The following is a 27,235-nucleotide window of genomic DNA, read 5'->3' on the forward strand; positions in this document are numbered from 1 at the left end:
AGAATCACTACAGGTCATACTCTGCTAGGGGAGCAGCACAGTGCAACTCGCCAGAGCAAACCACTTCCTACACACTCAGCTGGCCCATATATGCTACACACACACAAGACTGCTCTCCCGGGTCCTGGTCAGTTCCTGCATTGCATGATGGGAAAATGTGTGTATGTATGTGTAACTACTGATGTCTGAAAACTAATAATATGCATCATGGTAATGCCTAGATTAAGGCTGTGATGCAGCAGTGACAAGGCTGTGATGATGCAGCGACAAGGCTGTGCTGCAGTGATAAGGCTGTGATGCAGCAGTGATAAGCCAACACCTCATTTGTCCGCCTTTCGTTCCAGTTCTCTGCTGCCTGTGACTGGAACGAATTGCAAAAATCGCTGAAGTTGGAGACTTTTATCTCATTCACCAACTTCAAACATCTGCTATCTGAGCAGCTTCGCTGCAGCTGTACATAGTCTATCGGTAAATAGCCAACCCATTTTTACCTACCTCATCCCCATACTGTTTTTATTTATTTTATTTTCTGCTCTTTTGCACACCAATATCTCTACCTGTTCATGACCATCTGATCATTTATCACTCCAGTGTTTATCTGCAAAATTGTAATTATTCGCCTACCTCCTCATGCCTTTTGCACACAATGTATATAGACTCTCTTTTTTTTCTACTGTGTTACTGACTTGTTAATTGTTTACTCCATGTGTAACTCTGTGTTGTCTGTTCACACTGCTATGCTTTATCTTGGCCAGGTCACAGTTGTAACTGAGAACTTGTTCTCAACTAGCCTACCTGGTTAAATAAAGGTGTTCTCAACTAGCCTACCTGGTTAAATAAAGGTGTTCTCAACTAGCCTACCTGGTTAAATAAAGGTGTTCTCAACTAGCCTACCTGGTTAAATAAAGGTGTTCTCAACTAGCCTACCTGGTTAAATAAAGGTGTTCTCAACTAGCCTACCTGGTTAAATAAAGGTGTTCTCAACTAGCCTACCTGGTTAAATAAAGGTGAAATAAAAATAATAATAAAAAAAATAAGGCTGTGATGCAGCAGTGATAAAGCTGTGATGCAGTGATAAGGCTGTGATGCAGCGATAAGGCTGTGATGCAGCAGCGATAAGGCTGTGATGCAGTGATAAGGCTGTGATGCAGTGATAAGGCTGTGATGCAGCGATAAGGCTGTGATGCAGCAGCGATAAGGCTGTGATGCAGCAGCTATAAGGCTGTGATGCAGCAGCGATAAGGCTGTGATGCAGCAGCTATAAGGCTGTGATGCAGAAGTGATAAGGCTGTGATGCAGCAGTGATAAGGCTGTGGTGCAGCGATAAGGCTGTGATGCAGCAGCGATAAGGCTGTGATGCAGCAGCGATAAGGCTGTGATGCAGAAGTGATAAGGCTGTGATGCAGCAGTGATAAGGCTGTGGTGCAGCGATAAGGCTGTGATGCAGCAGCGATAAGGCTGTGATGCAGCAGTGATAAGGCTGTGGTGCAGCGATAAGGCTGTGATGCAGCAGCGATAAGGCTGTGATGCAGCAGCGATAAGGCTGTGATGATGCAGTGATAAGGCTGTGATGATGCAGTGATAAGGTTGTGATGCAGCAGTGATAAGGCTGTGATGCAGCGATAAGCTTGTGATGCAGCAGCGATAAGGCTGTGATGCAGCAGCGATAAGGCTGTGATGATGCAGCGATAAGGCTGTGATGATGCAGTGATAAGGTTGTGATGCAGTGATAAGGCTGTGGTGCAGCGATAAGGCTGTGATGCAGCAGTGATAAGGCTGTGATGATGCAGCGATAAGCCTGTGATGCAGCGAAGAAAGGAAACCCATGACAAGGGGTAGGTAGGTATTTATTTTTTTAATCTTTAGAAACTGCAGCATCGGACAAGTTCTGAAGCAGGTAAACCATGTTGTTGAACACCAGGACGATGGGGTCAGAACAAGACATTTCCCCCCAAGCAACACGCACACACTTTCTCTTACTAGTAACACACACTTTCTTACACACACACACACACACACACACACAGTAGCGGTGCAAAGTACTGGAGTGGGGAGATCAAACAGTAGAACGCTGACACAGAGCCAGGCTAAGGAATTAAGGGGGACTCCATTCACAGCCTTTCTCCATATACAGCAAACTAAGAGGACAGATATTACTGACACACACCCTCCCTCCCTCCCCGTCAACCCAACTCCCAAACCACAACGGTCATTTTCTGATATATAGAAAATAGATCATTCCTACAATACATTCTCTAGTTTAAGACTGATCAATATGTGCCGGTTGGTTCAATATATACCAAAAGGTCCATGCGTCCACAATACACATACAGTACAATAAAGAGTCAGCAAACGTCAATACAGTATCAAGATGGACATTACCTTCAGCAATTATATTTACTGTACCAGCATTTACAAACCTGTTGAGGGAGGGTTCCTGTGTGTGTGTGTGTGTTGCCCTTTTCAGCAGTCATCACCTCTGACCTCCTCCCAGGAAACGAAGGTGCCGGGAGTCTGGGACTATTGGGCCAAATAACTGCCACTCCAGCCAGTAGTCAAGGAAACAGACACTAGGGCAAGGAGTAGGGTTCAGCGTTTCCCCAGTGTGAAGGGTAAACGGTCACCCAACAAACAGCTATTCTAACTCTAGTCTACTGCCATCATTGACATTGGACTTTAAAAAATCTAAAATGACCATCATAATAAATCAACAACAATCATTATATTTTCATCAAAGTAAGCAGGCTCAATGTAAGCTTCCTTGACCGGTGGTTGCTTCGTCTGTGCCATAATGAAAAGGGGCCACTGTATGGTAAGAGGAATGTGGGGGAAATCTATCAATATCATATTTCATCTTACAGTTTAAAAGGCAAAACAATTGTGAGTGAACGGTGAGTTTAATGCATAAGCTATCAGGGGTCTGCAGAGGCACCAAGTCAATTTGTCCTTCAGGCTGAGAGTGAGCAGGAGAGAGAGAGAGAGAGAGAGAGGGGGTAAGAGAGAATGAGAGACAGAAACAGAAAACAAGAGAGAATGAGAGAGAGTGGAAAGAAATCCAAGATGGCCGAGTGTTGGCACAGTGGTTGCCACAGTTGCTAGGTGACGAACTGAGGGTGCACAGGAACCACCTTTCTGAGGTTTATTCTCATTATGAACAGAGTGACCCCCCTTAGGGTACCAAAGGCAGGGAGGGGGGGGGGTCATGTATCCAAACCACATTCTAAAGTCTTTGTTTCCTAAAATCTATCTAATCTAAATCCCACGGAGCTAGACTACCATCTATATTAAATCAGGAACCCCCAATCTCCCTAAGTTGTTTGTAAAATGTTGGCACAGCACGGAGAATATCTAAAATATTCACATTTCAGCAAACAAAGCCGAACAAACAAACTTAACATGTTAGTTTAATATCTCCCCCCCCCATGTTTACAGTTTACGCCCTAAAAAGCCACAGGCAATGACAATAAGGAATTGGCAATATGACTCGTCTTTTGTCATACCACAGTCCCGCAGAGAAGGGGGCGGACAGTCAAAGGAGAATCTACAGTGCGCTAAGGGTAGCACCTTCAGGTACAGCTATAGACACACACACACACACACTACAATATTAAAATCTCAGTTGTTGCAGTTTGATGTGGTATAGCAGTTGTCCATTTTATCATGGAACTTCACCAACATTGGCTGTGACCTGAAACGTTCACTTTATAAAAATCAAAAAAGCAAAATAATAAAATGGCATGAAGACATTAAATTAAAATGTACAAATTAGTCAGCAAACCTGTTGAGGGACACCAAATGCATGAAATCTTCCACAACATTAATTTCTAATTTCACACATTAAATATTCAACCACTTAAATACCCAAACTCAATTTTCATAAACTGGCCTAAAAAAATGTTGAAGGAAATGGCATCTAGAGCACCTCGTCAAGATGTAGGCTTACGGCTAAATACGCCGGTGTGCCCGATCAAAACGCTAAACGGACTGTACTTGGATCCTTTCTGTTCTTCATAGATTCTGATAAGATGTCTGATTTAGCGCTGTCACGTTTAAACTGACGCGTTAGCGATCTTCACGGTCAAGTTCAACGGTTTGATTTGATCTAATAAAGAGAATCGGGCTCCATCCTGGACTGGAAGACTGGGGACTAAACCATAGTTCCTAACACCTCCTCCCTATAAGGCCTCAAAAGGGAATCCTCAGACTTCCTCTCTGGGTGCAGCTTTAGAGGTGCATGGTTTGGAACAAGGCCATAGACCCGATTTAGGAACAGAGGGGACTAACTGAGAATTGGATAAAGAATTAGGATGGTCAAGTACATAATACCAAGACTGGATATTGAATCTCTCCTTCTCGCTTACTGACGATCGGAAAGGCCAACATGCAACGGGGATTCTTACACTGAAGACCGCAACTCTTTATGAGACCAAGGCCCGTATTCACAATACATCTAGGATCAGTTTTACCTTTCAGATCATAACGAATAAGACAGGGATTGACCTGACCCTAGATCAGCACTCTTACTCTGAGACACCCTGTGAATATAGGCCCTGGAATGTCCAGAAGTGAGAACTTCGACCAAAATTCTAAATCAATATCACAGTTCCAGGTTTCATTGAATAGGCGAAGGCATCCCACTTGGCACGGATGTCAAGTCAATGTTGGTTCAACGTAATTTCATTGAAATGATGTGGAAACAACATTGATTCAACCAGTGTGTGCCCAATGGGTGACTGACTGGACAGATGATATCTGTTGAATAGCTACAAAGCGTGCTTGTTGAGCCCTAACAAAGCGTGCTTGTTGAGCCCTAACAAAGCGTGCTTGTTGAGCCCTAACAAAGTGTGCTTGTTGAGCCCTAACAAAGCGTGCTTGTTGAGCCCTAACAAAGCGTGCTTGTTGAGCCCTAAGGGAAGTTGATAGATTTTCTGCACCTATCAAAAATGGAATACGAATGAGGACCACACTTTTCAAAAAGGTTTCTATAACTCCAACCAAAATAGTCCTTTTCCTCAGAGATCCCACAAACAGGACCAACGCACGTAGGAGCTGAACGCTCAAAGGCCTCTCTCACCTCACCTCACCTGTCTCCCACTAACTAGACCCCCCCCCCCCCCCCCCCCCCCCCCCCCCCGTACGGATCAGTCCAAAACACAAAATGAATACTTTTATACTGAACAGTGCGTTCATCAAAACATGCTCCAGTCTTTTTACACCGCAGTTTTAACAACAAATAAAAAACCCAGTACATTTATATCATGACTCATTTTAAACAATTCACTTTTTGTTTTATACAAGACTATAGACAGAAGCCTACATAGCATAATCAACATCGGGAAAACAACAAGATAGCGCTTGAATAAAATACAAAAATACAACGTTTTGGCTTGTAGGTCAATATGTGCTACTACCATTCTCTCCTGTAACCTGTGTGGATAGTGATGAGTACATGACCATCAGTGCTCTTCTCTCAAAAAAAGCGAATGAACTCATGTTCTTCAGGTAGCAGCACTAAAAAGTTACACATTCACACAAACCGGTAGTCAAGCAAAGCGTTCCTAGTGGGAGTCTTAAAGGCTGTTTATCCGGAGGCTTGACGCTTGCTAGTGTCCCCATCCGTGCACTAGCCCAGAGGTGAGTACTGATTGTTTTAACCTACATTGTCGCTATTGTGTAAGAAGCTTTAGCGCATGCAAATGCTAACCTAGCTGGCTAGCTAAGCAACGGGAATGACCTTGAGATAGAAAAACACTTGGCTTTACTCACAGCATAGCACGGGATCGAGTCGCCATCCACAGACTGCGTGTCTGTCTATTGCATAAGGACGTTACTACAAAAACGAGAAGCAGGCAAAAAAGGGTATTCCCTTTGATTCAGGCAGGATGACATAATTCCACGAGCCTGCAGCTCTGGCAGGATTTATTGCACACTTTACCAGAGGGGGGGGGGGGGGGGGGGCCTCACTAAAAGCCCTACCAGCCAAACTATAGATTTTTCAGGCATTTTTTTGCACTCCGGTTTCACACTCATACACAGCACACATACACTGAGACAGGGACTGAACCATTCAAGCCCCCTGTGGTTTAAACATTCACCTCTCTAGGAGGTACAATAAAACCCCTCTGTTGACCCGAGAGTCTAGCATCCATAGAAACGGCTTCCCTTTCTCAGACCCACAGTGCGAGGCTTATTCATCCAGAAAAGAGGACAAAGAGAGAGAGGAGTGTTCATCGCTGTTCACATCATTTTGGGGACAAGCGAAACAGGACCCTTATCCCCGATTGGTCAGACAGCCAGCCGATGAGGGCATTCTCTCACCCCCAGGTCTCTAGCACCAGTCGGCCATTTTGGTGCCAGTGCTAGCAGTAGAGAGACATCCTGCTGCGCCGCATGGCCTCGCTGATCAGGTAGGCCGGGCTCACCTCGGGCTCCTCTTTCATCACCTCAATGTTCTGCCATTCGCCACACTGGTTGGACTTTTTGATGGTGTCCACCACGCACAGTGCGTACAGGCAGTCCTCGAAGGTGGCCGCCATAGTCAGCGGCCTTCCATCCCACGTGCGCCGGTCATCCTGGTCCTCGAAGGCCTGCCGCACCGCCTGTACCATGCAAATAGTTCCTGTCAGGTAGGGTGAGGGGATGTCGCTGAAAGCCTTCTCCGGTAGGGAGGCCTTCTCCAGAGGGGTGCTGTCCTTCAGAAGTAGCTCCGGCCCTCCATCCATGGTGTTCTTCTGGCCGTACAGGTCCGTGCCGCTGACTGTCAGCCGGCCCACCGTGCCCACCACGATCACCTCCTGGCGGAAGTCGCCGGGCACGTTGAAGTTGAGCGTGACGGTGCAGCAGGCGCCGCCCTCCAGCACCATCTGGAAGGTGCAGAAGTCGTCGCTGGTGATTTGGCGGATGCCACAGATGTGCGCCGTCTGCTTGACGAATGTCTTGAGGAAGCCGTGCACTTTGGCCGCCCGCTGGCCCGTCAGGAAGGTGAGCAGGTCGATGATGTAGGTACCCACCGAGTGCAGCCCCCCACCTCCCATCAGGTCGTCACAGCTCCAGTTGTACTTCTTACCCAACAGGCTGCTGCTGTGGACCTGGGCCTCGCAGACCAGCAGCTCCCCCACGTAGCCCTCCTCCACGAGCTCCTTCATCCGTACGAAGGCGGGCAGGAAGCGCAGCACGTTACCCATAATGCTCAGCAGTTTGGGGTAGTACTGGGCGGCCGACATCATGCGAAAGGCATCCAGTGGGGTGGCGGAGCGGTCGCAGATCACGTTCTTACCGATACCTGCGGTAGGGGAAAGAGGGAGGGGAGTAGAGAGAGATAGAGAGGTCAGTGTTACTCACACGCAGACATAATATCCTCCTCTCCATGAAAACATCCCGTGAAGAGACAATGAATCAGTGCAAAACAAAATAGCTGACACATATTTCAACATAGCTTCTGTTGTTGTCGTTGAGAAGAAAGACTCGCTCTGTTTGACATGAGTGTACAGACAGAGTTCACTTTAGACTGCGGGGACCAAAGGGATGAGGAGACGGGAGAAAAAGGTGAGTGTGAGAGTCAAAGCACTTTGAAGTAACCTCATTAAAGCCCTTTCCTTTAATTCCACTACTTACTAAACCCCCAGTGGTGCTCTGTTCACAGCCTCATTACAGAGATCTCTGAGGAATGGTGCTCTGATCACACAGCCTCATTACAGAGATCTCTGAGGAATGGTGCTCTGATCACACAGCCTCATTACAGAGATCTCTGAGGAATGGTGCTCTGTTCACAGCCTCATTACAGAGATCTCTGAGGAATGGTGCTCTGATCACACAGCCTCATTACAGAGATCTCTGAGGAATGGTGCTCTGTTCACAGCCTCATTACAGAGATCTCTGAGGAATGGTGCTCTGATCACACAGCCTCATTACAGAGATCTCTGAGGAATGGTGCTCTGATCATACAGCCTCATTACAGAGATCTCTGAGGAATGGTGCTCTGATCACACAGCCTCATTACAGAGATCTCTGAGGAATGGTGCTCTGATCACACAGCCTCATTACAGAGATCTCTGAGGAATGGTGCTCTGATCACACAGCCTCATTACAGAGATCTCTGAGGAATGGTGCTCTGATCACACAGCCTCATTACAGAGATCTCTGAGGAATGGTGCTCTGATCACACAGCCTCATTACAGAGATCTCTGAGGAATGGTGCTCTGATCACACAGCCTCATTACAGAGATCTCTGAGGAATGAAACTGCTGCAGATAATAGCCTCTGACACATCTAACAGCAGAGCAGAGAGAGAGGCTATTCACCTACTGCCCTGTCCGTGCCACTAGAAAGGCTAAAACAATTAACATAGAGCCGCTAATAGCTCACTTCACCATTAAGCTCATTACCCTGAGACGAGCAGTTAGCCTCTTCATAACGCTGAGTGACTTTTAGAAACATAATGGATACTTAACATCCACTAAAATAAAGGCAGTGTGGGGCGGCCAATCAAGACGCTAATCTAAGTACCTCCCAGTGGTAACAGAGTATTGATACCTCCCCCCTACACCACGGGATTCCTGGCCAGCCAGCCCTCTGTGAACCCTCAATGCCCGCTGTAATTACCCCAGGCGCATAGATTAACAGCGGGGGTGGGAAAACACCCACCCCCCCCCCATTCCTCTTCTACATCAACCTCCCCCCACACCAGAGACATTTTGGAATTCAAAATTTCCCAGCTAATCTCCCATTAACTCCGAAAGGCAAGATCCAGCCAGGCCAGGAAATGGATCACCATGACCCAGTTCTGTGGTGCCACAGGGAAAAACCTTCCCCTTCTGATGAAGGCACAGAGGCTGGCTACAGTGTCCCCTCCATCGTGGAGGCCTGGCCCTGGGTCTTCAACTGCGAAAAGTTGATTTATTATGCCACATTTGCCAGTTTTACATTAGTGAAACTGCAAACAGGATGCATGTTTTAGAATATTTGTATTCTGTACAGGCTTCCTTCTTTTCACTCTGTCATTTAGGTTAGTCAATTAGGTTAGTATGGTGGAGTAACTACAATGTTGTCGATCCATCCTCAGCTTTCTCCTATCACAGCCATTAAACTCTTAACTGTTTTAAAATCACCATTCACAATCACCACTGAGAGTGTGGGTGATACCAGATTGGCATTTCAGAGAGTAGACCTGACACAGTTCTTATAGCCTTTAGCCGTACCCTTATCCTAATCCTCTCCTCTGTTCCTCTGGTGATGTAGAGGTTAACCCAGGCCCTGTGTGTCCCCAGGCGCTCTAATCTGTTGACTTCTGTAACCGTAATAGCCTTGGTTTCATGCATGTTAACATCAGAAGCCTCCTCCCTAAGTTTGCTTTATTCACTGCTTTAGCACACTCTGCCAACCCTGATGTCCTAGCAGTGTCTGAATCCTGCCTTAGGAAGGCCACCAAAAATTCTGAAATGTCCATCCCCAATTACAACATTTTCCGTCAAGATAGAACTGCTAAAGGGGGCGGAGTTGCAATCTACTGTAAAGATAGCCTGCAGAGTTCTGTCCTCCAATCCAGATCCATTCCTAAACAGTGCGCGCTTCTACTTTTAAAAATCCATCTCTCTAGAAATAAGTCTCTCACTGTTGTCGCTTGTTTTCGACCTCCCTCAGCTCCCAGCTGTGCCCTGGACACCATATGTGAATTGATTGCCCCCCATCTATCATCAGAGTTCGTACTGTTAGATGACCTAAACTGGGATATACTTAACACCCCGGCCTTCCTACAATCTAAACTAGATGCCCTCAATCTCACACAAATGATCAAGTAACCTACCAGGTACAACCCCAAATCCGTAAACATGGTGTCATGACGTTGGCCTGTTGGTGAGGTTTATGACCCCCATAAATACCTTTCCCCCTTTCCTCTCTCTCTCTCTAGTCTACAGAGTGACTATTGGAAAGCCCTTTGTTAACATAGAGAGAGTCTGGTGAACAGAACCATATTTCGGTAATCCAACCAGTTGAAAATATGCGTTGGTACTTAAAGAATATGTCAGATCAGTTGTCATCGGAGACATTATTACTGATGATTACTGATGATAGGATGACAAACTGTACCTACACATTCTAGTTATCAGATTCACATGGTATTGTTGTGCAATTAAAATGTTAATATGAAACTATGTAAAAAAAAGATTAAATGTAATTTTAGCTTCTAAATGAATTGTTTCCATAGGGTAAACTCTGTTCACTCAGTGGCCCCGCCCAAGTGAACAGACATTGGTTGTGAACTATGAAACACGCCCTTCTCTCCACCACCATATAAGCACTTTACGAATACGTAACATGTGTTCCCGAGGACGTGACTGCTGACCAGACGTTAAAAGGGCTAATATCAACTACAGAACCTCTCTTTCATATCGTCTGAGATCCCCAAGGATTGGAAAGCTGCTGCAGTCATCCCCCTCATCCCCTGGACCCAAACTGTTACAGACCTATATCCATCCTGCCCTGCCTATCTGAGGTCTTCGAAAGCCTAGTCAACAAACAGATCACTGACCATCTCGAATCCCACCGTACCTTCTCCGCTGTGCAATCTGGTTTCCGAGCCGGTCACGGGTGCACCTCAGCCATGCTCAAGGTACTAAATGATATCATAACCGCCATCGATAAAAGACAGTACTGTGCAGCCGTCTTCATCGACCTGGCCAAGGCTTTCGACTCTGTCAATCACCACATTCTTATCGGCAGACTCAGTAGCCTCGGTTTTTCTAATGACTGCCTTGCCTGGTTCACTAACTACTTTGCAGACAGAGTTCAGTGTGTCAAATCGGAGGGCATGTTGTCCGGTCCTCTGGCAGTCTCTATGGGGGTGCCACAGGGTTATTTTCTCTCTTTTCTCTTTTTTTCTTTTCTCTGTATATATCAATGATGTTGCTCTTGCTGTGGGCGATTCCCTGATCCAGGGCTGTTGAGTCTGCCAATAAGAATACGGTGATTCACAGAGTCGAAAACCTTGGCCAGGTCGATGAAGACGGCTGCACAGTACTGTTTTTTATCGATGAGGGTTATGATATCGTTTAGTACCTTGAGTGTGGCTGAGGTGCACCCGTAACCAGCTCGGAAACCGGATTGCATAGCGTAGAAGGTACAGTAGGATTCGAAATGGTCAGTGATCTGTTTATTAACTTGGCTTTCGAAGACTTTAGAAAGGCAGCTAAACACAATGGCCCTCCAATTTAGGATGACAAAAAATAGAACCGTCTGGAAAAAAAATGGGAACCAGTCGTTGTGATCTGCCATCTAGGACGCTATCAGTGTGCTACTCTGAGGCTCCACGGTGTCAACAGATTTACAGCCAGGACAGGACAGGACAGCCCAGGCCAGCCAGGACGGCCAGGCCAAGTTTCATAGAGTGGGACAGGTAGTGGAATTTTACTGCCGTTGTACAGGAACTAAATAACCAGCTGTCACCATGCACTCGCGGGTGCTATGACTCCGTGTGTGAGTCTGTGTGCACATGTAGTAAACAGGAAAATAAGGAGTGTTTGGGCTTCCAAAGACATCCGCTAGCAACTCGGCGGAAAAGTAATTAGCCCAGCAGCCAATGAACTCAAGGAGGCTACAACGTTCTGTCCAATCAGTGTTTATTTATCCAAGGCTTTTTCAGAAGCTCAAAACACTAATTGATTTACGCAGATGGATGGGAGATAAAAATGGGCTGTTGTTTGGAGTGGACCGGTTGATAACGATAAAAATATGCATCCAGTTTTGATTGCATGAATGAGTAATAGATTGAAGCTTTTCCATCTCAGAGAGAAGATACTTCTGAAGTAGTTCCAACCTGGGATTGAGTCAAAGTTGTGCTAACGCTCCATATTGTAGCTCCGTAGAACAGAAAACTATTTTACTGAGCAAATGCTGACGTACAGTTGAGCTAAGAACCTCTCTAGCCATCATGTTCATCACAAAAGGTTGAATGATAGAGACACACAGACCCGTCACTGGAAGTGTGTAATGCACTGGGCATCATACCACTACCGTTCTTCGGCTTTTACAAATTAAAAAGACACATCCACAACGCAGCAGCTGACGAAGGAGAGAAGGATAGTGACAGACGAAAACCAGACACCTAGTAACAATCTCATCTTTAAGGCTGCTTGCCCAAACTGAATTAGTCCTAAAGTAACTACAAGAGGGAGGAATCACTGAGCTAAGGAACACAAGTTGGACTCGCTACAGCCTCTGCTTTCTAAATCGAACGAGAATCAAACTAAAAAGAGCTTTCTGCTTACTAATTTGCTCATTGTTCCACGGGGCTTGACTCCTCCAGTGTCCAGTCAGCAGCTAAATGGTCCCTCCAAGCAGGGACGGATAGCCCCATCTCCAGGGACAGATAGCCCCATCTCCAGGGACAGATAGCCCCATCTCCAGGGACAGATAGCCCCATCTCCAGGGACAGATAGCCCCATCTCCAGGGACAGATAGCCCCATCTCCAGGGACAGAACAATGTTTGCTTTACTCTCACTTAAGTACAAAACAACACAGAAATGTAACTCTAATGTCAGTGGGGAAACATTACCTTAGCCAACTAACCACTTTCTCCCAGGCTCGCCTCCACTTCATGAACATCCTGCTGATCCTCAATTTCCATAACATAACCCTTTTTAAATGTCAGATGATATTATATGTCACACTGTTACTGAGAGATGTCAGAGATGTCAGAGCTGCAGAGATGTCAGAGACAGCCGTCCAGCCAAATACATAAGCTCGTGGTCATAAGTGCTGGCACACTAACTGACTTTTTCCCACCTCAATTAACCAAACAAGAGACCTGTCCACATTTTGGTGGTTAAAATACATTTAGTAGAGAACAGTGTGGTTTAGTGTAAAATGTAAAAAATCTGCATCAACCTGCTGAAAAAAGGATGAAAAAAAAACATGCCGAAGACTAATTACTACAAGACTAATTATTACAAGACTATTTTCACACGTCACAGACAAGTCTTTACTGCGGTATGAAATGGGTCAAATTAAACAGCCTCGCATTTGAATGGGTCCCTTTCTTTTAGAACAGAATATTCAAGTTGGAGGGATTTGAAAAGTACAGACCATTTGCATCTGGGTCTGAATGACACTCGGGGCTCCATTAGCGAGCGGTGAATATCTCCAAGATGATGGAAGGCGTTAGCATCACTGAGCTGGGTTTTACTCCCGCTAACGCCCCGCGGAGTCATTAAACAGAGCCTTCCCACATGCTCAGAGTGCAGCTATTACGTTGCATTAATATCATAGAAGGTGGATACCGACCCATTAAAAGGACAGCGGAGTTGACGGTAGGTGCAGTGCTACCACAACATCTGGCTGGTAGGTGCAGTGCTACCACAACATCTGGCTGGTAGGTGCAGTGATACCACAACATCTGGCTGGTAGGTGCAGTGCTACCACAACATCTGGCTGTGGTAGGTGCAGTGCTACCACAACATCTGGCTGTGGTAGGTGCAGTGCTACCACAACATCTGGCTGGTAGGTGCAGTGCTACCACAACATCTGGCTGTGGTAGGTGCAGTGCTACCACAACATCTGGCTGTGGTAGGTGCAGTGCTACCACAACATCTGGCTGGTAGGTGCAGTGCTACCACAACATCTGGCTGGTAGGTGCAGTGCTACCACAACATCTGGCTGGTAGGTGCAGTGCTACCACAACATCTGGCTTAGCGTTTTAAAAATCAGCATACAGTGGTATATCTTTCAACCAAAAACAATCTGCAGGCCTGTGATTTCCTCCCTTTTAGAGGCTAAGAAAATATATTGATGTCCTGTCATGGTGTCATGTGGCGATCAACCTTCCACTAGCCTCTAGTCCCGAGGGACCAATTAGCCACGTGCGCTAACCGCCACCGCCTACTTAAAATCAGCACACGTCCCTTCATACTATATATCACCGTTGTAACAACGTTACACGTGTACTATAAAACAGGGAACCGCACAAAGGAGAAGAATGATGGGGCATTATTATATTCTGTTCAGTCAGTCACTCGGTTCATTTTTCATGTTAATGAACGCATGTCGTATCAGACACACGCTGTGAAAATTAGCTGTGCATATTGGCCGTAAGCGCACTCCGTTTAATTAATCTGTCAGTATAAATGTCAAAACAATTACAGGCTACGTTGAAGCAGTAACGTGTTTGTTATGGCCTAGCGTAGAGTGAGTAATTGGCCACAACACTGGGGGAGAGGTGGGGGGAGGGGGTGTCAGCCTCATGCACAACCCCCTGTCGAAAATAATTAATTAAAAGGGACAAACAAGTGACCTTTTTAGGACCCCCATCGTTCTCCTGAGACAACAGGCTGGTTTGGAGTGTGACTGTCATTAAAGAAGATGACATAGCAGTGGATAAGTAGGGAAGAGTAGAGGAGAAAACATTTAGGCTCCTGACCAATTGTATCATCCTATAAGACCGATCCACATGATGGTTGACTAACAACACTACCCCTTACATTCATTCTCTTTCTCAGAGTGATACACTACATTATCAAAATATGTGGACACCTGCTCCTCAAACATCTCATTCCAAAATCATGGGCATTAATATGGAGTTGGTCCCCCCCCTTTTGTTATAGCAGCATTCTCCACTCTTCTGGGAAGGCTTTCCACCCTATTTTGGAACATTGCTGTGGGGACTTGCTTCAATTCAGTCACAAAAGCATTAGTGGTCGGGCACTGACGTTGGGCGATTAGGCCTCTGGCTCGCAGTCGGCGTTCCAGTTCATCCAAAAGGTGTTGGACGGGGTTCAGCCAGGTCTGACTAATGGAGACAGACATCTGACTCACTGACTGCAGGGCAAAGGCATATAGAACAGCTATGGACAAACACAGCTTCCCTTGTACGCCTCACTGCCAGTCCTTTCTGTAAAGACGGGCTACAATTGAACTTCCTCTTGTTCAGTGGACGAGAGAAACACAATGAGCTGGCCCGGGTAAACTGGGAAAGAGGAGTCAGTTGGCGGCGAGAGAGAAGGGGGTGCACATTGTTGGCATGGTGATGACCTCTGTCATCCTCCCACTCAGGGTCGAGAGAGAGAGAGTGAGAGAGGAGGATGAAAGCACGAGAGAGAGAGAGAACACTGATATCTCTCTAAAGGAAAGAGGGTCAATCATTTTCAGCCTCTTTATAGACAGTGCTGAGAACAGCCACCATCTCGGGTGATGTTACCACACAAAGCCAGCACAGGTGTAAAGGTAGCAAAAACATACAAGATCAGAGGTCAATTACCTCAGATAACCTCTTCAACACACGCAATATATATTGAGATACCATAGCGATGGGTTTAAATTGCTCTTTTTGCCATCTGGTAAACCTACATCAACAACTGGATAATCCAGCCTTAAATTGCCTTGGCAGAGCATATTGGGTCAACTCAGCAGATACCTTGGCTGAGCATATTGGGTCCACTCAGCAGATACCTTGGCTGAGCATATTGGGTCCACTCAGCAGATACCTTGGCTGAGCATATTGGGTCCACTCAGCAGATACCTTGGCTGAGCATATTGGGTCCACTCAGCAGATACCTTGGCTGAGCATATTGGGTCCACTCAGCAGATACCTTGGCTGAGCATATTGGGTCCACTCAGCAGATACCTTGGCTGAGCATATTGGGTCCACTCAGCAGATACCTTGGCTGAGCATATTGGGTCCACTCAGCAGATACCTTGGCTGAGCATATTGGGTCCACTCAGCAGATACCTTGGCTGAGCATATAGGGTCCACTCAGCAGAAACCGTGGCTGAGCATATTGGGTCCACTCAGCAGATACCTTGGCTGAGCATATTGGGTCCACTCAGCAGATACCTTGGCTGAGCATATTGGGTCCACTCAGCAGATACCTTGGCTGAGCATATAGGGTCCACTCAGCAGAAACCGTGGCTGAGCATATTGGGTCCACTCAGCAGATACCTTGGCTGAGCATATTGGGTCCACTCAGCAGATACCTTGGCTGAGCATATTGGGTCCACTCAGCAGATACCTTGGCTGAGCATATTGGGTCCACTCAGCAGATACCTTGGCTGAGCATATTGGGTCCACTCAGCAGATACCTTGGCTGAGCATATTGGGTCCACTCAGCAGATAGTGGAGTGTTTGTGTGAAAGAAAAGCGTGGCTGACAGGAACGCCACAATGAATAATTTGTGCGATTCCTGCCTCAAGACGTCAGATAAACACAATGAAATATGCACAGCATGGTTAAGAAGACGATTATTTACATGAGCAAACAGATGGTATGAGTGTTATAGCCATTTCTCAGCACACAGGGTTCAACAGAGAGACCTTTACCATGCTGGTATTCCAAAGGTCACAGAGACCTTTACCATGCTGGTGTGCCAAAGGTCACAGAGCAGAGGGGCCATAACAACCACCACACACTCCAACAAAACCTGACCATCTCTCTGCTCGGTTCTCTAGTCGAGGAAACGGCCTACCTCTTAAGCATCACTCATTTACTTCCTGTCCAAATTCTGTGCAAACTTCAATGCAGACCAACCCAGAATACTGTAAGAAAAAAAACATTTACCTTTTCATTCTGCCACAGCCATCATTCTCCTAGAATGCCTATGGCGTACAATTCATTCTGACCTAGAGCTATGCAGACAAAAACGCTGCAGACCATTCAGCGTACCCTCTGAATGACACAGTGACTTGCTGTGTACAGTATATTAGAGGGCGAAGGGGAGCGTAGGACTGCTTCATTACTGAGCCCTTCATGGAGTAGGGCCCTCGTGCCTGCCATGTGTTGGTAGTACGGAGGATTGGAGATAAAAAAAATAGACATTGTGAAGTGAAGCAGAATCAACGGCTATGATGAATGTGGGAAATGTCAAGAGTCAGCGCATATTGTCCCTGAATACCATGAATAGAAAATGCCAATTCCATGATTATCATTGGGCTATCAGGGTAGCCTAGTGGTTAGAGCGTTGGACTAGTAACCGTAAGGTTGCAAGTTCGAATCCCCGAGCTGACAAGGTAAAAATCTGTTGTTCTGCCCCTGAACAGGCAGTTAACCCCACTGTTCCTAGGCCGTCATTGAAAATAAGAATTTGTTCTTAACTGACTTGCCTAGTAAAATAAAGGTAAAATAAAATTAAAAAGGTAAATTTTTATTCAAGATTTAGTTTATCGTCATGGTGTACAACATTGGCAGTCCATGCCAAAATAAAGAAGGCTAATATTTAATTAAAATTAAGTGATAGATGTCCACGATGTCAGGAAATGAAAATCAGTTATCTTGGAGTCTTTGTTCCTGTGAAGTCATTTTTCTTTGAGGGTGAAAACACGTCTGACTTCACCAGGAGGGAGACGCGTGTTTAAATTGTTGCCGGGAAGAAAATGTGTTGGAGAGATTAGAAGCAAGATAAAAGGGTAAAAGGCAACTACGCATCACTCAGGAGGGACGTTTTGGGGTTTGGCACTGAGGCATTGTTCTTAACTAAGCCTTCGGATGCTGCACCCTCAATAGGCTCTCATCGACAGCCGCCCATAGTGTCTGTGGCCATCATTAGCATCTCCATAGCAGGGAACTTCCTTTTTCCCCTGTTGCTCATTGCTGCTAGCAAGACACCCTGCAAATGTGCACTTGAATACTCTCAAATACTGGAGCGTGAAAACACACACACACACACACACACAGGAAGTGAGAAATGTCCTGCGGCTACATGGGATACAAATGTCCTTACCGTTTTTACAGTACAAGTCTCTTCTTTCCAACCCCCGTTAGCATTAAAACACAATAGCTGCATTATTAATAGCATGTTTTGAACTGATCATCTGGGTTACTGTTACTGTCAGCCCAAACCTCTACAACCTTAAGAGACCCTTTCCTAATGCAGATGAATGATGGGGACCTTTGGGTAGTAGTGAAATCTGCTGTCCCCTCACGGGACTGCCTCAATGTGGGCCTGCCTCCCGTCTCTCGTCCCCATCGTCCAATTATGAAACACGAGTGCGGCTGCTCCCTTACAAACTCACATAAAGGATATTTGAGAAGTCCCCCCCCCCCCCCCCCCTGGCAATGACGATAGGTAGGAAACCTAACACTGCACTAGCTTGGGTTTGTATCTACCAGCAATAAATCATTTTTCAATAGGTTCTGTGTCAATAGCTTGTCACAATAGGTTCTGTGTCAATAGCTTGTCACAATAGGTTCTGTGTCAATAGCTTGTCACAATAGGTTCTGTGTCAATAGCTTGTCACAATAGGTTCGGTGTCAATAGGCTTGTCACAATAGGTTCGGTGTCAATAGCTTGTCACAATAGGTTCTGTGTCAATAGCTTGTCACAATAGGTTCTGTGTCAATAGCTTGTCACAATAGGTTCTGTGTCAATAGCTTGTCACAATAGGTTCTGTGTCAATAGCTTGTCACAATAGGTTCGGTGTCAATAGCTTGTCACAATAGGTTCTGTGTCAATAGGCTTGTCACAATAGGTTCTGTGTCTATGAGTGTATGCAGAGAAATACTGTAATCCCTGGTTTCTAACTGACTGGTACAGTAGCTGCAAGTCTGTACTTTGTGTAGACAAGACTAGCCCCGTTTAAAAACTCACCTGGAAGGAGTGGTTTAGGGAAAACGCCTACACTTCCCTTCTGCTTAAAAGGAACATCACGTCCCCACAAACAGTCAGCATATTCATTATTGGGCAACAAGGCAATCCTGTAGAAAATCCCTGGATGGATATTTGGATCAGTGGCACAATTACAGACGGTTAGCGCAGCGTATCTCAACATGAATAGAAATAATGAACGGCAGCAGCAAAATCAGGCTTCATGCATGGCCAAATGTAGCCATTCTGGCACTGTCAAAACAAACTTTAACAAGTGGGGCCACAGAACAGCAAAAGAACAGACCCTCATTTCATAGACAATGGACGTGTTTCCATGAGTAAACTCTTCCCCCCTAACTTGAGCAATGCTCACTTTTCAGTACTGGGAGAAGGTAGGCTGGTAGAGCTCCTGTTCTGAGATTCAGTTTTTCCAACATAGACAACTTCACAGGACCGCAAGAGTAGGCCCTTTTTCTCCCACTCCAGCTTCTATTAGCACACAACAAATTCTCCAGTGTTACATGTTTCCCAGAATGCCTTGCCTTGCCTTTCTGGTCAATTGTGGAGTTACCACCCATGACTGTATTTGTTAGTGATAAGAGACATTCTATGGCCTTCACACCAAGTGAGATCCTAAGTGCATATATTATCAGGAAACATTGAATTATTCAACGTGTTACAAGCATTTAAAAAAAAAAGGCTTTATTCTGAGGGCTTAGGTTTGCCCTAATACAGTGGCCTGAAACACATGGTTTTTAGGAATGCAGGTCACATTATGCTGCCTTGCAAAGTGAAATTCCTAATGGAATCCAGCTAGTTGGGATATCCTACATTTTATTCACCAATAACCTGAATTCAGAATGACTGCTGGGTTGGGAAGTCTAAGATGCATTTTGGGAAATATGATAATGATGGGTGTGGTTTTGGTTAAACACTGGTTATTAACACCAACACTTGGGTTATTTTTACACCAGCAAGTGTTAATGTAACACCTGAATCAACACTAGAAATGTTAGGTAACACTGGCCAATCTGCTGTGCATGTAAAAGGCTGTCCTGGAGGAGTGAACATGAAGGGCCGCCTGTAAACTCTCAACAAAAAAACAAGCGGTGCCATTCAAGGAAGTAAAGGGAATGACACTGTCATTCTGTCTCCTATACGCCTGGCTAACCAGAAAACTGTGAACACAACAACAGCCTGAGTCTCAACAGGGACCTTAGAACAGAGGGATGGAAGACTAGTAGATCATCTAGACCAACATGTTCTGGCTGCCCTGAAGCTTAATCACACCAGATTTACATTCTGGTCATCATCATTCTCTCAAGAGTAAGAGATCACATAGACGGCTGCTCTAGTGGACGGCTGCTCCCTATACAGACCACCTTCAGACTAGTCTATAACCAAGCTCCCTAGAAAGACCACCTTCAGACTAGTCTATAACCAAGCTCCCTAGACAGACCACCTTCAGACTAGTCTATAACCAAGCTCCCTAGACAGACCACCTTCAGACTGGTCCATAACCAAGCTCCCTAGACATACCACCTTCACACTAGTCTATAACCAAGCTCCCTAGACAGACCACCTTCAGACTAGTCCATAACCAAGCTCCCTAGACAGACCACCTTCAGACTAGTCTATAACCAAGCTCCCTAGACAGACCACCTTCAGACTGGTCCATCACCAAGCTCCCTAGACAGACCACCTTCAGACTAGTCTATAACCAAGCTCCCTAGACAGACCACCTTCAGACTAGTCCATAACCAAGCTCCCTAGAAAGACCACCTTCAGACTAGTCTATAACCAAGCTCCCTAGACAGACCACCTTCAGACTAGTCTATAACCAAGCTCCCTAGACAGACCACTTTTAGGCTAGTCTATAACCAAGCTCCCTAGACAGACCACCTTCAGACTAGTCTATAACCAAGGTCCCTGACAGACCACCTTCAGACTAGTCTATAACCAAGCTTCCTAGAAAGACCACCTTCAGACTGGTCCATAACCAAGCTCCCTAGACAGACCACCATCAGACTAGTCTATAACCAAGGTCCCTAGACAGACCACCTTCAGACGTCTCTACAGCCTGATAGGTATGAGATGCACCAGACGAAAGCTTTCAGCATGGGAAGGACAGCGGCACACACAAAGTGTCACAGAGGTTAGCCAGTTGCAGCTAGTGTAACTTACACGCACGTGAAGCAACTGCAGGGGGCATGATGATATCCAATCCATGCAGAGTTGGGTAGGTACCAGGTGTATCAGAAGTCTAGCGTGTGGGTGTCAGTGTTCAAGCTAAGGGAGGCCTACTTGCCCCTTTTCAACGGGACATGATTAGTACCGCTGTACCCCTGTAGCTCCTCCTGGGCTTTTTCTATATTTAGCGGCCTCCTACAGTCAGCGGGGATCAGGAAGTGTCTGTCGGTTCAGCTTCAGAGGACGCTGACCTGTTACCTGATAGCCCGGCCACTGACGCCAGGGCCAGGCTGAGGACCGCAGGAAGGCTTGCGCGGTGCTGTAAAGCTTAGTTGCATCATAGACCCAGCACTGAGCCAGAGAGCAGAGGCTGTAGGGTGAGTCTCATTAAACGAAAGAGGCTGTAGGGTGCATCTCATTAGTCTAAAGTGGCTTCTTCTCCTCGTCTCCTCTCCTTTGCATGCACTGATATGAAAAGTGTGAATAGGTTTAAAGGAAAATGAAATGTGGAGAAGACTAGGTTTTTAACCTCCCTCTCAGGTCCAACTAATTCACCTCACCGATCACATCTCCACAAGGTTTCTGTTCCCCTGAACAAACTTCATAGTGGGTGCGAGCAGTCTATAAAAACAGACACTGATAAACCCACTGATTGACATGCCATAGTTAGAAGAGACTGACAGACCGATAGCACTGACAAATGTTGTCTGTAGTCTAATTATTGTACAACGTTCACACATTGTGGTTTCACTACTTGGCTTTGTGTTCTGGCAGTTCATTTTTCTCCCAGAATGACATGTGTGAACCCCTTTCAGAGTCTCTGATTGTATGAATGTAGTAGGCCAGACGCTAGAAGGAATCTGCTCTTTTGCCTCTATTGCCTCGCTCGAACATCACAGAAGCAAAATGGGATGTTATTTGGGCCGGAGTGGATCAGAAACGCTAAATGTATTCGGGTAAAAAAAAATGGAATGACCAAAAGGAGCTTCTAATCCTCAACAGCCTGAAAACGCACTTTCATATGGTCGCCGGCCAAGAAATGCTAGTCGCTCGCACGAGTCCTTCTTTAAAAATGCAGACTGGGACACAAGATACTAATTGCAACAGGCACACTTGCTTGCCAAAGAGCCAATTCCCTGAGAAATGTATCAGACTCTCTGCGTCAACAGAATGCTACAGTAGGAAGGAGGAGGGTGAAAACCCTAACAATAAAAATCACTATTGAAGAAGCGATGTGGCCTGGCTGGATATACCAGTTGGCTGTAATGTGACTAAGATTGTCACACTGAAAGGTAAAACTGCATAACAATAGCAGTTGCTAGGGGGAAAAACACTGGGCTCATGCTAATGTTTTAGCCTGGTTTACTCTGTTTGGTTCAATGCCCAAAGTCAGGCCCTCTGGTTTGGGTTGGACTGTGTTGGCAAATGCCTTCCAAGTGCACATTCCCAAAGGGGAAATAGTTTTGTATTCCACTGCCAACTATTCCAAGCCAGCACTTTCCTGAGCCATAATGGGCCGCTGTCACAGTACCAGTATGTTGACCCTCACCACCCTCACGTCAGAGAGTGAGAGAGCGAAGCTAAAAAAGAATGCTTCTGACACACAACGGAGAGGCGGGGCTACAGCGTTCCAGGTTGACATCCTAAACTATGTAGCCAGCTCCAACATTTCCATACAGGCCTGCATCCCAACTCGAGACACGACAATGTAAAATAATGCAAAGTGTCTGTACCTGTTCAAGTGGGGAGATAACGCGTGAGGACAGTCACCACAGATAGAAATGGAACAAATTCCTAGAAGTTGTGCGCGCGCACACATTCCGATTCATTCGCATTAGTCCAGTCATGAAATAAGCTGAGGCTTTCCTTTCTCGTCTGATAACACCATCACTACATTAACCAAAACAAAGCAGGAGCGGGCAAATGAACAGGGGGCTCTTCTAAAGACAACTGTGTAAGATTAGAAGCTAGAGGACATGTTGACTCTGAGGGAACGGTCACTGTTGGGGACATTACACTGTACGTCACGCCAGAGTATAATTCAAGTTATGACAGAGATCATCGCCATGCATACCGACACTCCTGTAACAAAATCAGCACTATGAATTTACTCAAAGTCACAGTGATGACGCATTGACCTCTCAGCTCCGCAGCGTCCGTGCCGTGGTTATTCTTGTCAAACAGGGTCTGGTATGACTTTAGGTCAACGAACCTCCACGACCCCATCCAGCTCTACCACTGCGGTGTCCTTGAGGCTGATGTTATCTGGTGTTGATGTCAGCTGCTGCCGCTGATTGGGCAACAGTGCAAAGAAAGATAAATTAAAAAGTCAAAATGTAAATCGGCACTCATCAATGATAACCAAATATATTGGTCTGGGCACATGCCTATGCCTTCCCGGTTAGGAAGAGTTGACATCCCATTACCATTTGAGTAATTTAGCAGACACTCTTATCCAGAGAGATTTACAGTGGAAAGAAAGATACATTAAAAGTGTCAGGAACACACACACACTGGCCCACCTGTGCAGTAAACCTGTCAGAAGTACAATAACAACATAGTAGTACCAGTGAGAGTACCCTGTTGAACTCCTCCTTTAAGACCGTGACTTCCCATCTGCTGAGTCTGACCCATATGCTAACTATACTCAGTCTCTGCTGATGTAACAAGGCCACAGCTCCCAGCAACCCAGAGAGTAAGGCTACTTATTACGAGGGTGTCATCTTGTGTAATGTCGCCATAGTGACGTATCTTTCCCCTCTCTGCTGGGTCAGCCAGCTCGGGGTCCTCCTTGAGACTCCCTGTGCCAGGTCCCATGTCAGGATATGAACCATGACTACTCCTCAGGGTTATTTCCTATATGATCATCGCCACTGGACATCTGCGTGTGTGTCAGTCCATCCATCTGAAGTATCCATTATCACATGGTCTAGAGAGGTCAATAGTCAGACAGGGATCCGTGTCAGAATGATGTAACAATTCCATTTTCAAATGTTCCTGCTCTAGTAGATGTTAACTGGTTCATGTTGTGGGGGATGGTCTCGATGAGCTACTAATATTCCCATCCCTGTGTTCTACTTCCCTGTTGAGACTCAGGCTGTGTTGTGTGTTCCCAAGGCAGCAGCCAATGACGATCCTTCATAAAGATACATTTGGATCCAGGGGTGTAATGGATACTGGACAGTGTGGTGTAGCCCACCCAACCCTTCAATGTAGGCCAACATGAGACAAGACCCTGACTATCTGGGTTAGGGATGGAGAAAGCCTTCTGTGTGAAAGGGGTGGATTACACAGAAGTAACAGCTGTGCATTTTGATTTTCATTCAGATTGCAGCTGATTTCTTCTTCTCTTTTTTTTTACAGCATTAGAGAATCAATAGAGAATACTTAAATGACAGTTAGTTTATAACATTGATATGTATTATTCTCAGTGAACAGGGGTGTAAGTAAGGTAGGCTATTTGCAAAGAAGAGCTGGCCTGTTTGATGTGAACATAGACAGGTGTGGCATTCTTTCCCAATCAACTGCAATATATATATTTATTTTACACCATACTGCCCCCCCCCCTCCCCCTCCCCACAAAATATTGCAGTTGATTGGGAAAGAATGCCACACCTGTCCCTATGTTCACATCAAACAGGCCAGCTCTTCTACGCAAATGGTCTATCTTACTTACACCCCTGTTCATTGAGAATAATACATTTGAATTTTGTAATAAACCGTGATTTAAGTATTCTCTATTGATTTCCCAAAGGCAATACGCGCATGTCACATCATCCCATTTCTTCACCACGACTCACCTAATGTTTTGACAGCAATCTGCCGCGTTAAAGGTGGAGGTAGGTTGATACACACCAAATCCACATCCTGATGCAGCAAAACGTCGTCGATTCTATTGGTATAAAACGGTACGTTCATTTCTTTGGCCAGCTCCTCGGCTTCCTCCTGAGTCCGTCCCCATAGAGCCTTGACGGGGAATCCTTCGTTCTGCAAAAGCGGGATAATCACCCGCGTGGTCAAGCTGGTGCCAAACACGCCGACCCCGGGAAGCATGACTCGAGTCCCGGTATTCACAACCAGCTTCACAGCATACCGACCCGGCAGACGCGGGGAGAAACGCGATTGTTAACATCAGGTTGGTGATCCACCTGCGCAGATAGACCGGGCACCTCGCATTTTAGCATCTGTTCGACTCCATTTGTCATAGATATTTTCCTATACACCGTTATTCAACTATAACACGATAAGCCGTGTGTTATATCCACATATCAAAATTCAAATGCACCGTTCTTTATCATCTGCGATCGCGCACCGCACTCACCGATGGACAAGGCATCTTTCCTGTAACGCCCTCGTTACAGATAACGAAACCACGAATATTAGTCCGAATTTCCTCGTTGCAGTGTTCTACTAGGGTTGTGAAAATGCATACCAATCGCATTCAATAGGCCTGGGGGATTCCTGTATTTAAACGCATGCAACGCCGATGATCCAGCGGTATTATACCGATTGTTATTGATGTTGCAACCCAGTTATCCACTGACTGTGCTCGATACGTCAGCCTCCCAGCATGATCCCCTCCCCGTTTTAACCCTCTCGTTCCTGGCATGAATGTAACGCTCACCATAGTGCAGCCCTTACAAAACTAGGGGTCACGACCCCATGTGGGTACGCCTGATATGAAAATGGGGTCGAGGGAGAATTTTCAAAATCCTGGTAATTTATTTTGAAATAAAAATAAATTATATCGTATTTCTCTCAAAATCATTGTAATATGCTTAACCTTGAATGTAAATAAAAAATGATGCAAATCTTAAAGTTACATTTCAACCAGAGAGCGTCCTTAGATCATGGGAAATACCGCACTTGAATCCTTCCCGCCGTGAATGGCTAAGCCCGCTGCGCTCGGAAACCACTCTATTTGTTGCAGAGATTTTAATATTACCGGTCTCAATTGATATCATGAAACTAATGTGTGGGGTGGCAGAGACACAAAAACTCGCATCAATACCGTTGTCAGATAACTCTGTGAAACAAAAAAGATATGCTATAGCTAGCAATCAAGAGGAAACTGACTGAACGACTCAAACTCCCCACCGAATGCTCACCAAATGGACGTTAGCTGTGAGGGCCGAGATGCATTGACTTTTGTTCGCTACATGTTGTGGTATGCTATTCAAGAGGACATATTGTTATGTCTCACGATTCCCGAGCATGAAACGGCACAGGGGATGTTTCAGTGTGCTGCGTGGCTATATTGACGAAAAACAGATTCCATGGTATCTAAAGGTGGGCTTTGGCACATATAGGGCTCCATCCATCTATTGCAGGACGGCGCGCAGGCCTCTACACTCTAGTAATGAATGTGTCTCCCTCTGCCATACAGACTTATTGTTTGATACACCCACTGAGCTAGAATGGATACACCGAGAGCAACGGGCCAGCGCAGAACTCGGGTATAGATACTATGCCTATGTAGCAGACATATTTGGGAAACTGAACTAAACGCATGCGATACAAATACAAAAAAAAATCTACAGATGAGTCACCGAATGATCTTTTCTCCCAGACAGATGAACACGTCATAAGCCATTAAATACATGTTTAGAATGGCATGAAATTAGCTTTAAAAACGGCAACAACAAACTCAGCGTCATGGCAAAATGTATCGGGAATTTAGGTCAGATATTTTATTTGCACATTTCGGGGAATTTTACGAGGGAAAATATTTGTTGTGTACATTTTTGAAATACTTCAAATGTTGTTTATTTACATGTCTGCTCTTGTGCAGATGAAAGGAACCCAATTTCAAACTATTAAAAAAAAAAGCGTATAGCCAATAATGGATATTAACTGAACAATAATATTGTGTAGCCAGGCCTCTGTGACATTAAAGAGCATTTCTCTCAAAACTGTGATTCCTAAAAGATGTGGTCAACACTGTCATTTTTGTCTAAAATCCTAAATTAATCAGGAATGAGCAAAGTCAGCTATACCATACTAATACTGTTGATAGATTTAAACAAACAATATTGGAATCACCATGACTACAATCATAAATTGTAAACTCCATCGGCCTCATATAATATTAATTTGGGTTCACATGTTACATTTAATTAGGTTTTCGAGTCATAAACGGAGGAAAAACGAAATTGTTACTGTGTATACCACTTTAATGAAGAATAATTCAATTTTTGTCAACTCCATAAACAAAAAATCTGATGGTGCTGATGTTTAACGTCACCGAATGCTCACCATTCCGATAGAATGTTTTTATTGGGGATTTTCAAATGAATAATTTTCCATATAGTATATATGGGGGGCACCAACAACACTCAATTGTCTTAAACATCATTTCTGACTTGTGGAATTTCTCAGATTAGGGTAGAGAACTAGTTCGCTCTTGCATCTTTAATCGCAGCAGTGAAATTGATCATCAGATTCCTCATTATTTCATAAAATACTGGAAGTTTGCAGG

The 27,235-nt window shown here is 45.4% G+C and overlaps 1 protein-coding gene across 3 annotated transcripts; it reads right to left on the bottom strand.

The window, feature by feature from the left end:
• Window positions 1–1,837: 1,837 nt before the first annotated feature.
• On the bottom strand, window positions 1,838–25,328 carry LOC110535208 (glucose-fructose oxidoreductase domain-containing protein 1). 3 transcript variants are annotated; one of them, XM_090189269.1, is made up of 3 exons: window positions 25,079–25,328; window positions 24,558–24,837; window positions 5,272–7,282 (listed from the first exon to the last, which is right to left on the bottom strand). In XM_090189269.1, exons 1-3 carry the CDS (start codon window positions 25,196–25,198, stop codon window positions 6,360–6,362), a joined length of 1,323 nt encoding a protein of 440 aa, XP_090045395.1. In that variant the 5' UTR covers window positions 25,199–25,328; the 3' UTR covers window positions 5,272–6,359. The 3 variants fall into 3 exon arrangements, with proteins under 3 accessions (XP_021475748.1, XP_090045395.1, XP_021475749.1); XM_021620073.3 differs by having other exon boundaries at window positions 1,838–7,282; window positions 24,558–25,322; XM_021620074.3 differs by lacking the exons at window positions 24,558–24,837; window positions 25,079–25,328 and adding an exon at window positions 12,264–13,098.
• Between the last annotated feature and the right edge of the window lie 1,907 nt (window positions 25,329–27,235).

Source organism: Oncorhynchus mykiss, chromosome 11, assembly GCF_057628025.1.
Source record: "Oncorhynchus mykiss isolate SJ-2025 chromosome 11, ASM5762802v1, whole genome shotgun sequence".
NCBI classification, from domain to species: domain Eukaryota; kingdom Metazoa; phylum Chordata; class Actinopteri; order Salmoniformes; family Salmonidae; genus Oncorhynchus; species Oncorhynchus mykiss.

What these genes read in the sequence shown, in the direction of transcription:
- LOC110535208 (XM_090189269.1), bottom strand. Translation starts at nt 25,198, where the DNA reads ATGCGATTGGTATGCATTTTCACAACCCTAGTAGAACACTGCAACGAG. An exon ending in GAAAGATGCCTTGTCCATCG is followed by an intron (nt 24,838 to 25,078) that starts GTGAGTGCGGTG and finishes TATGCTGTGAAG; the next exon opens with CTGGTTGTGAATACCGGGAC. An exon ending in GATTGCTGTCAAAACATTAG is followed by an intron (nt 7,283 to 24,557) that starts GTGAGTCGTGGT and finishes CCCCTACCGCAG; the next exon opens with GTATCGGTAAGAACGTGATC.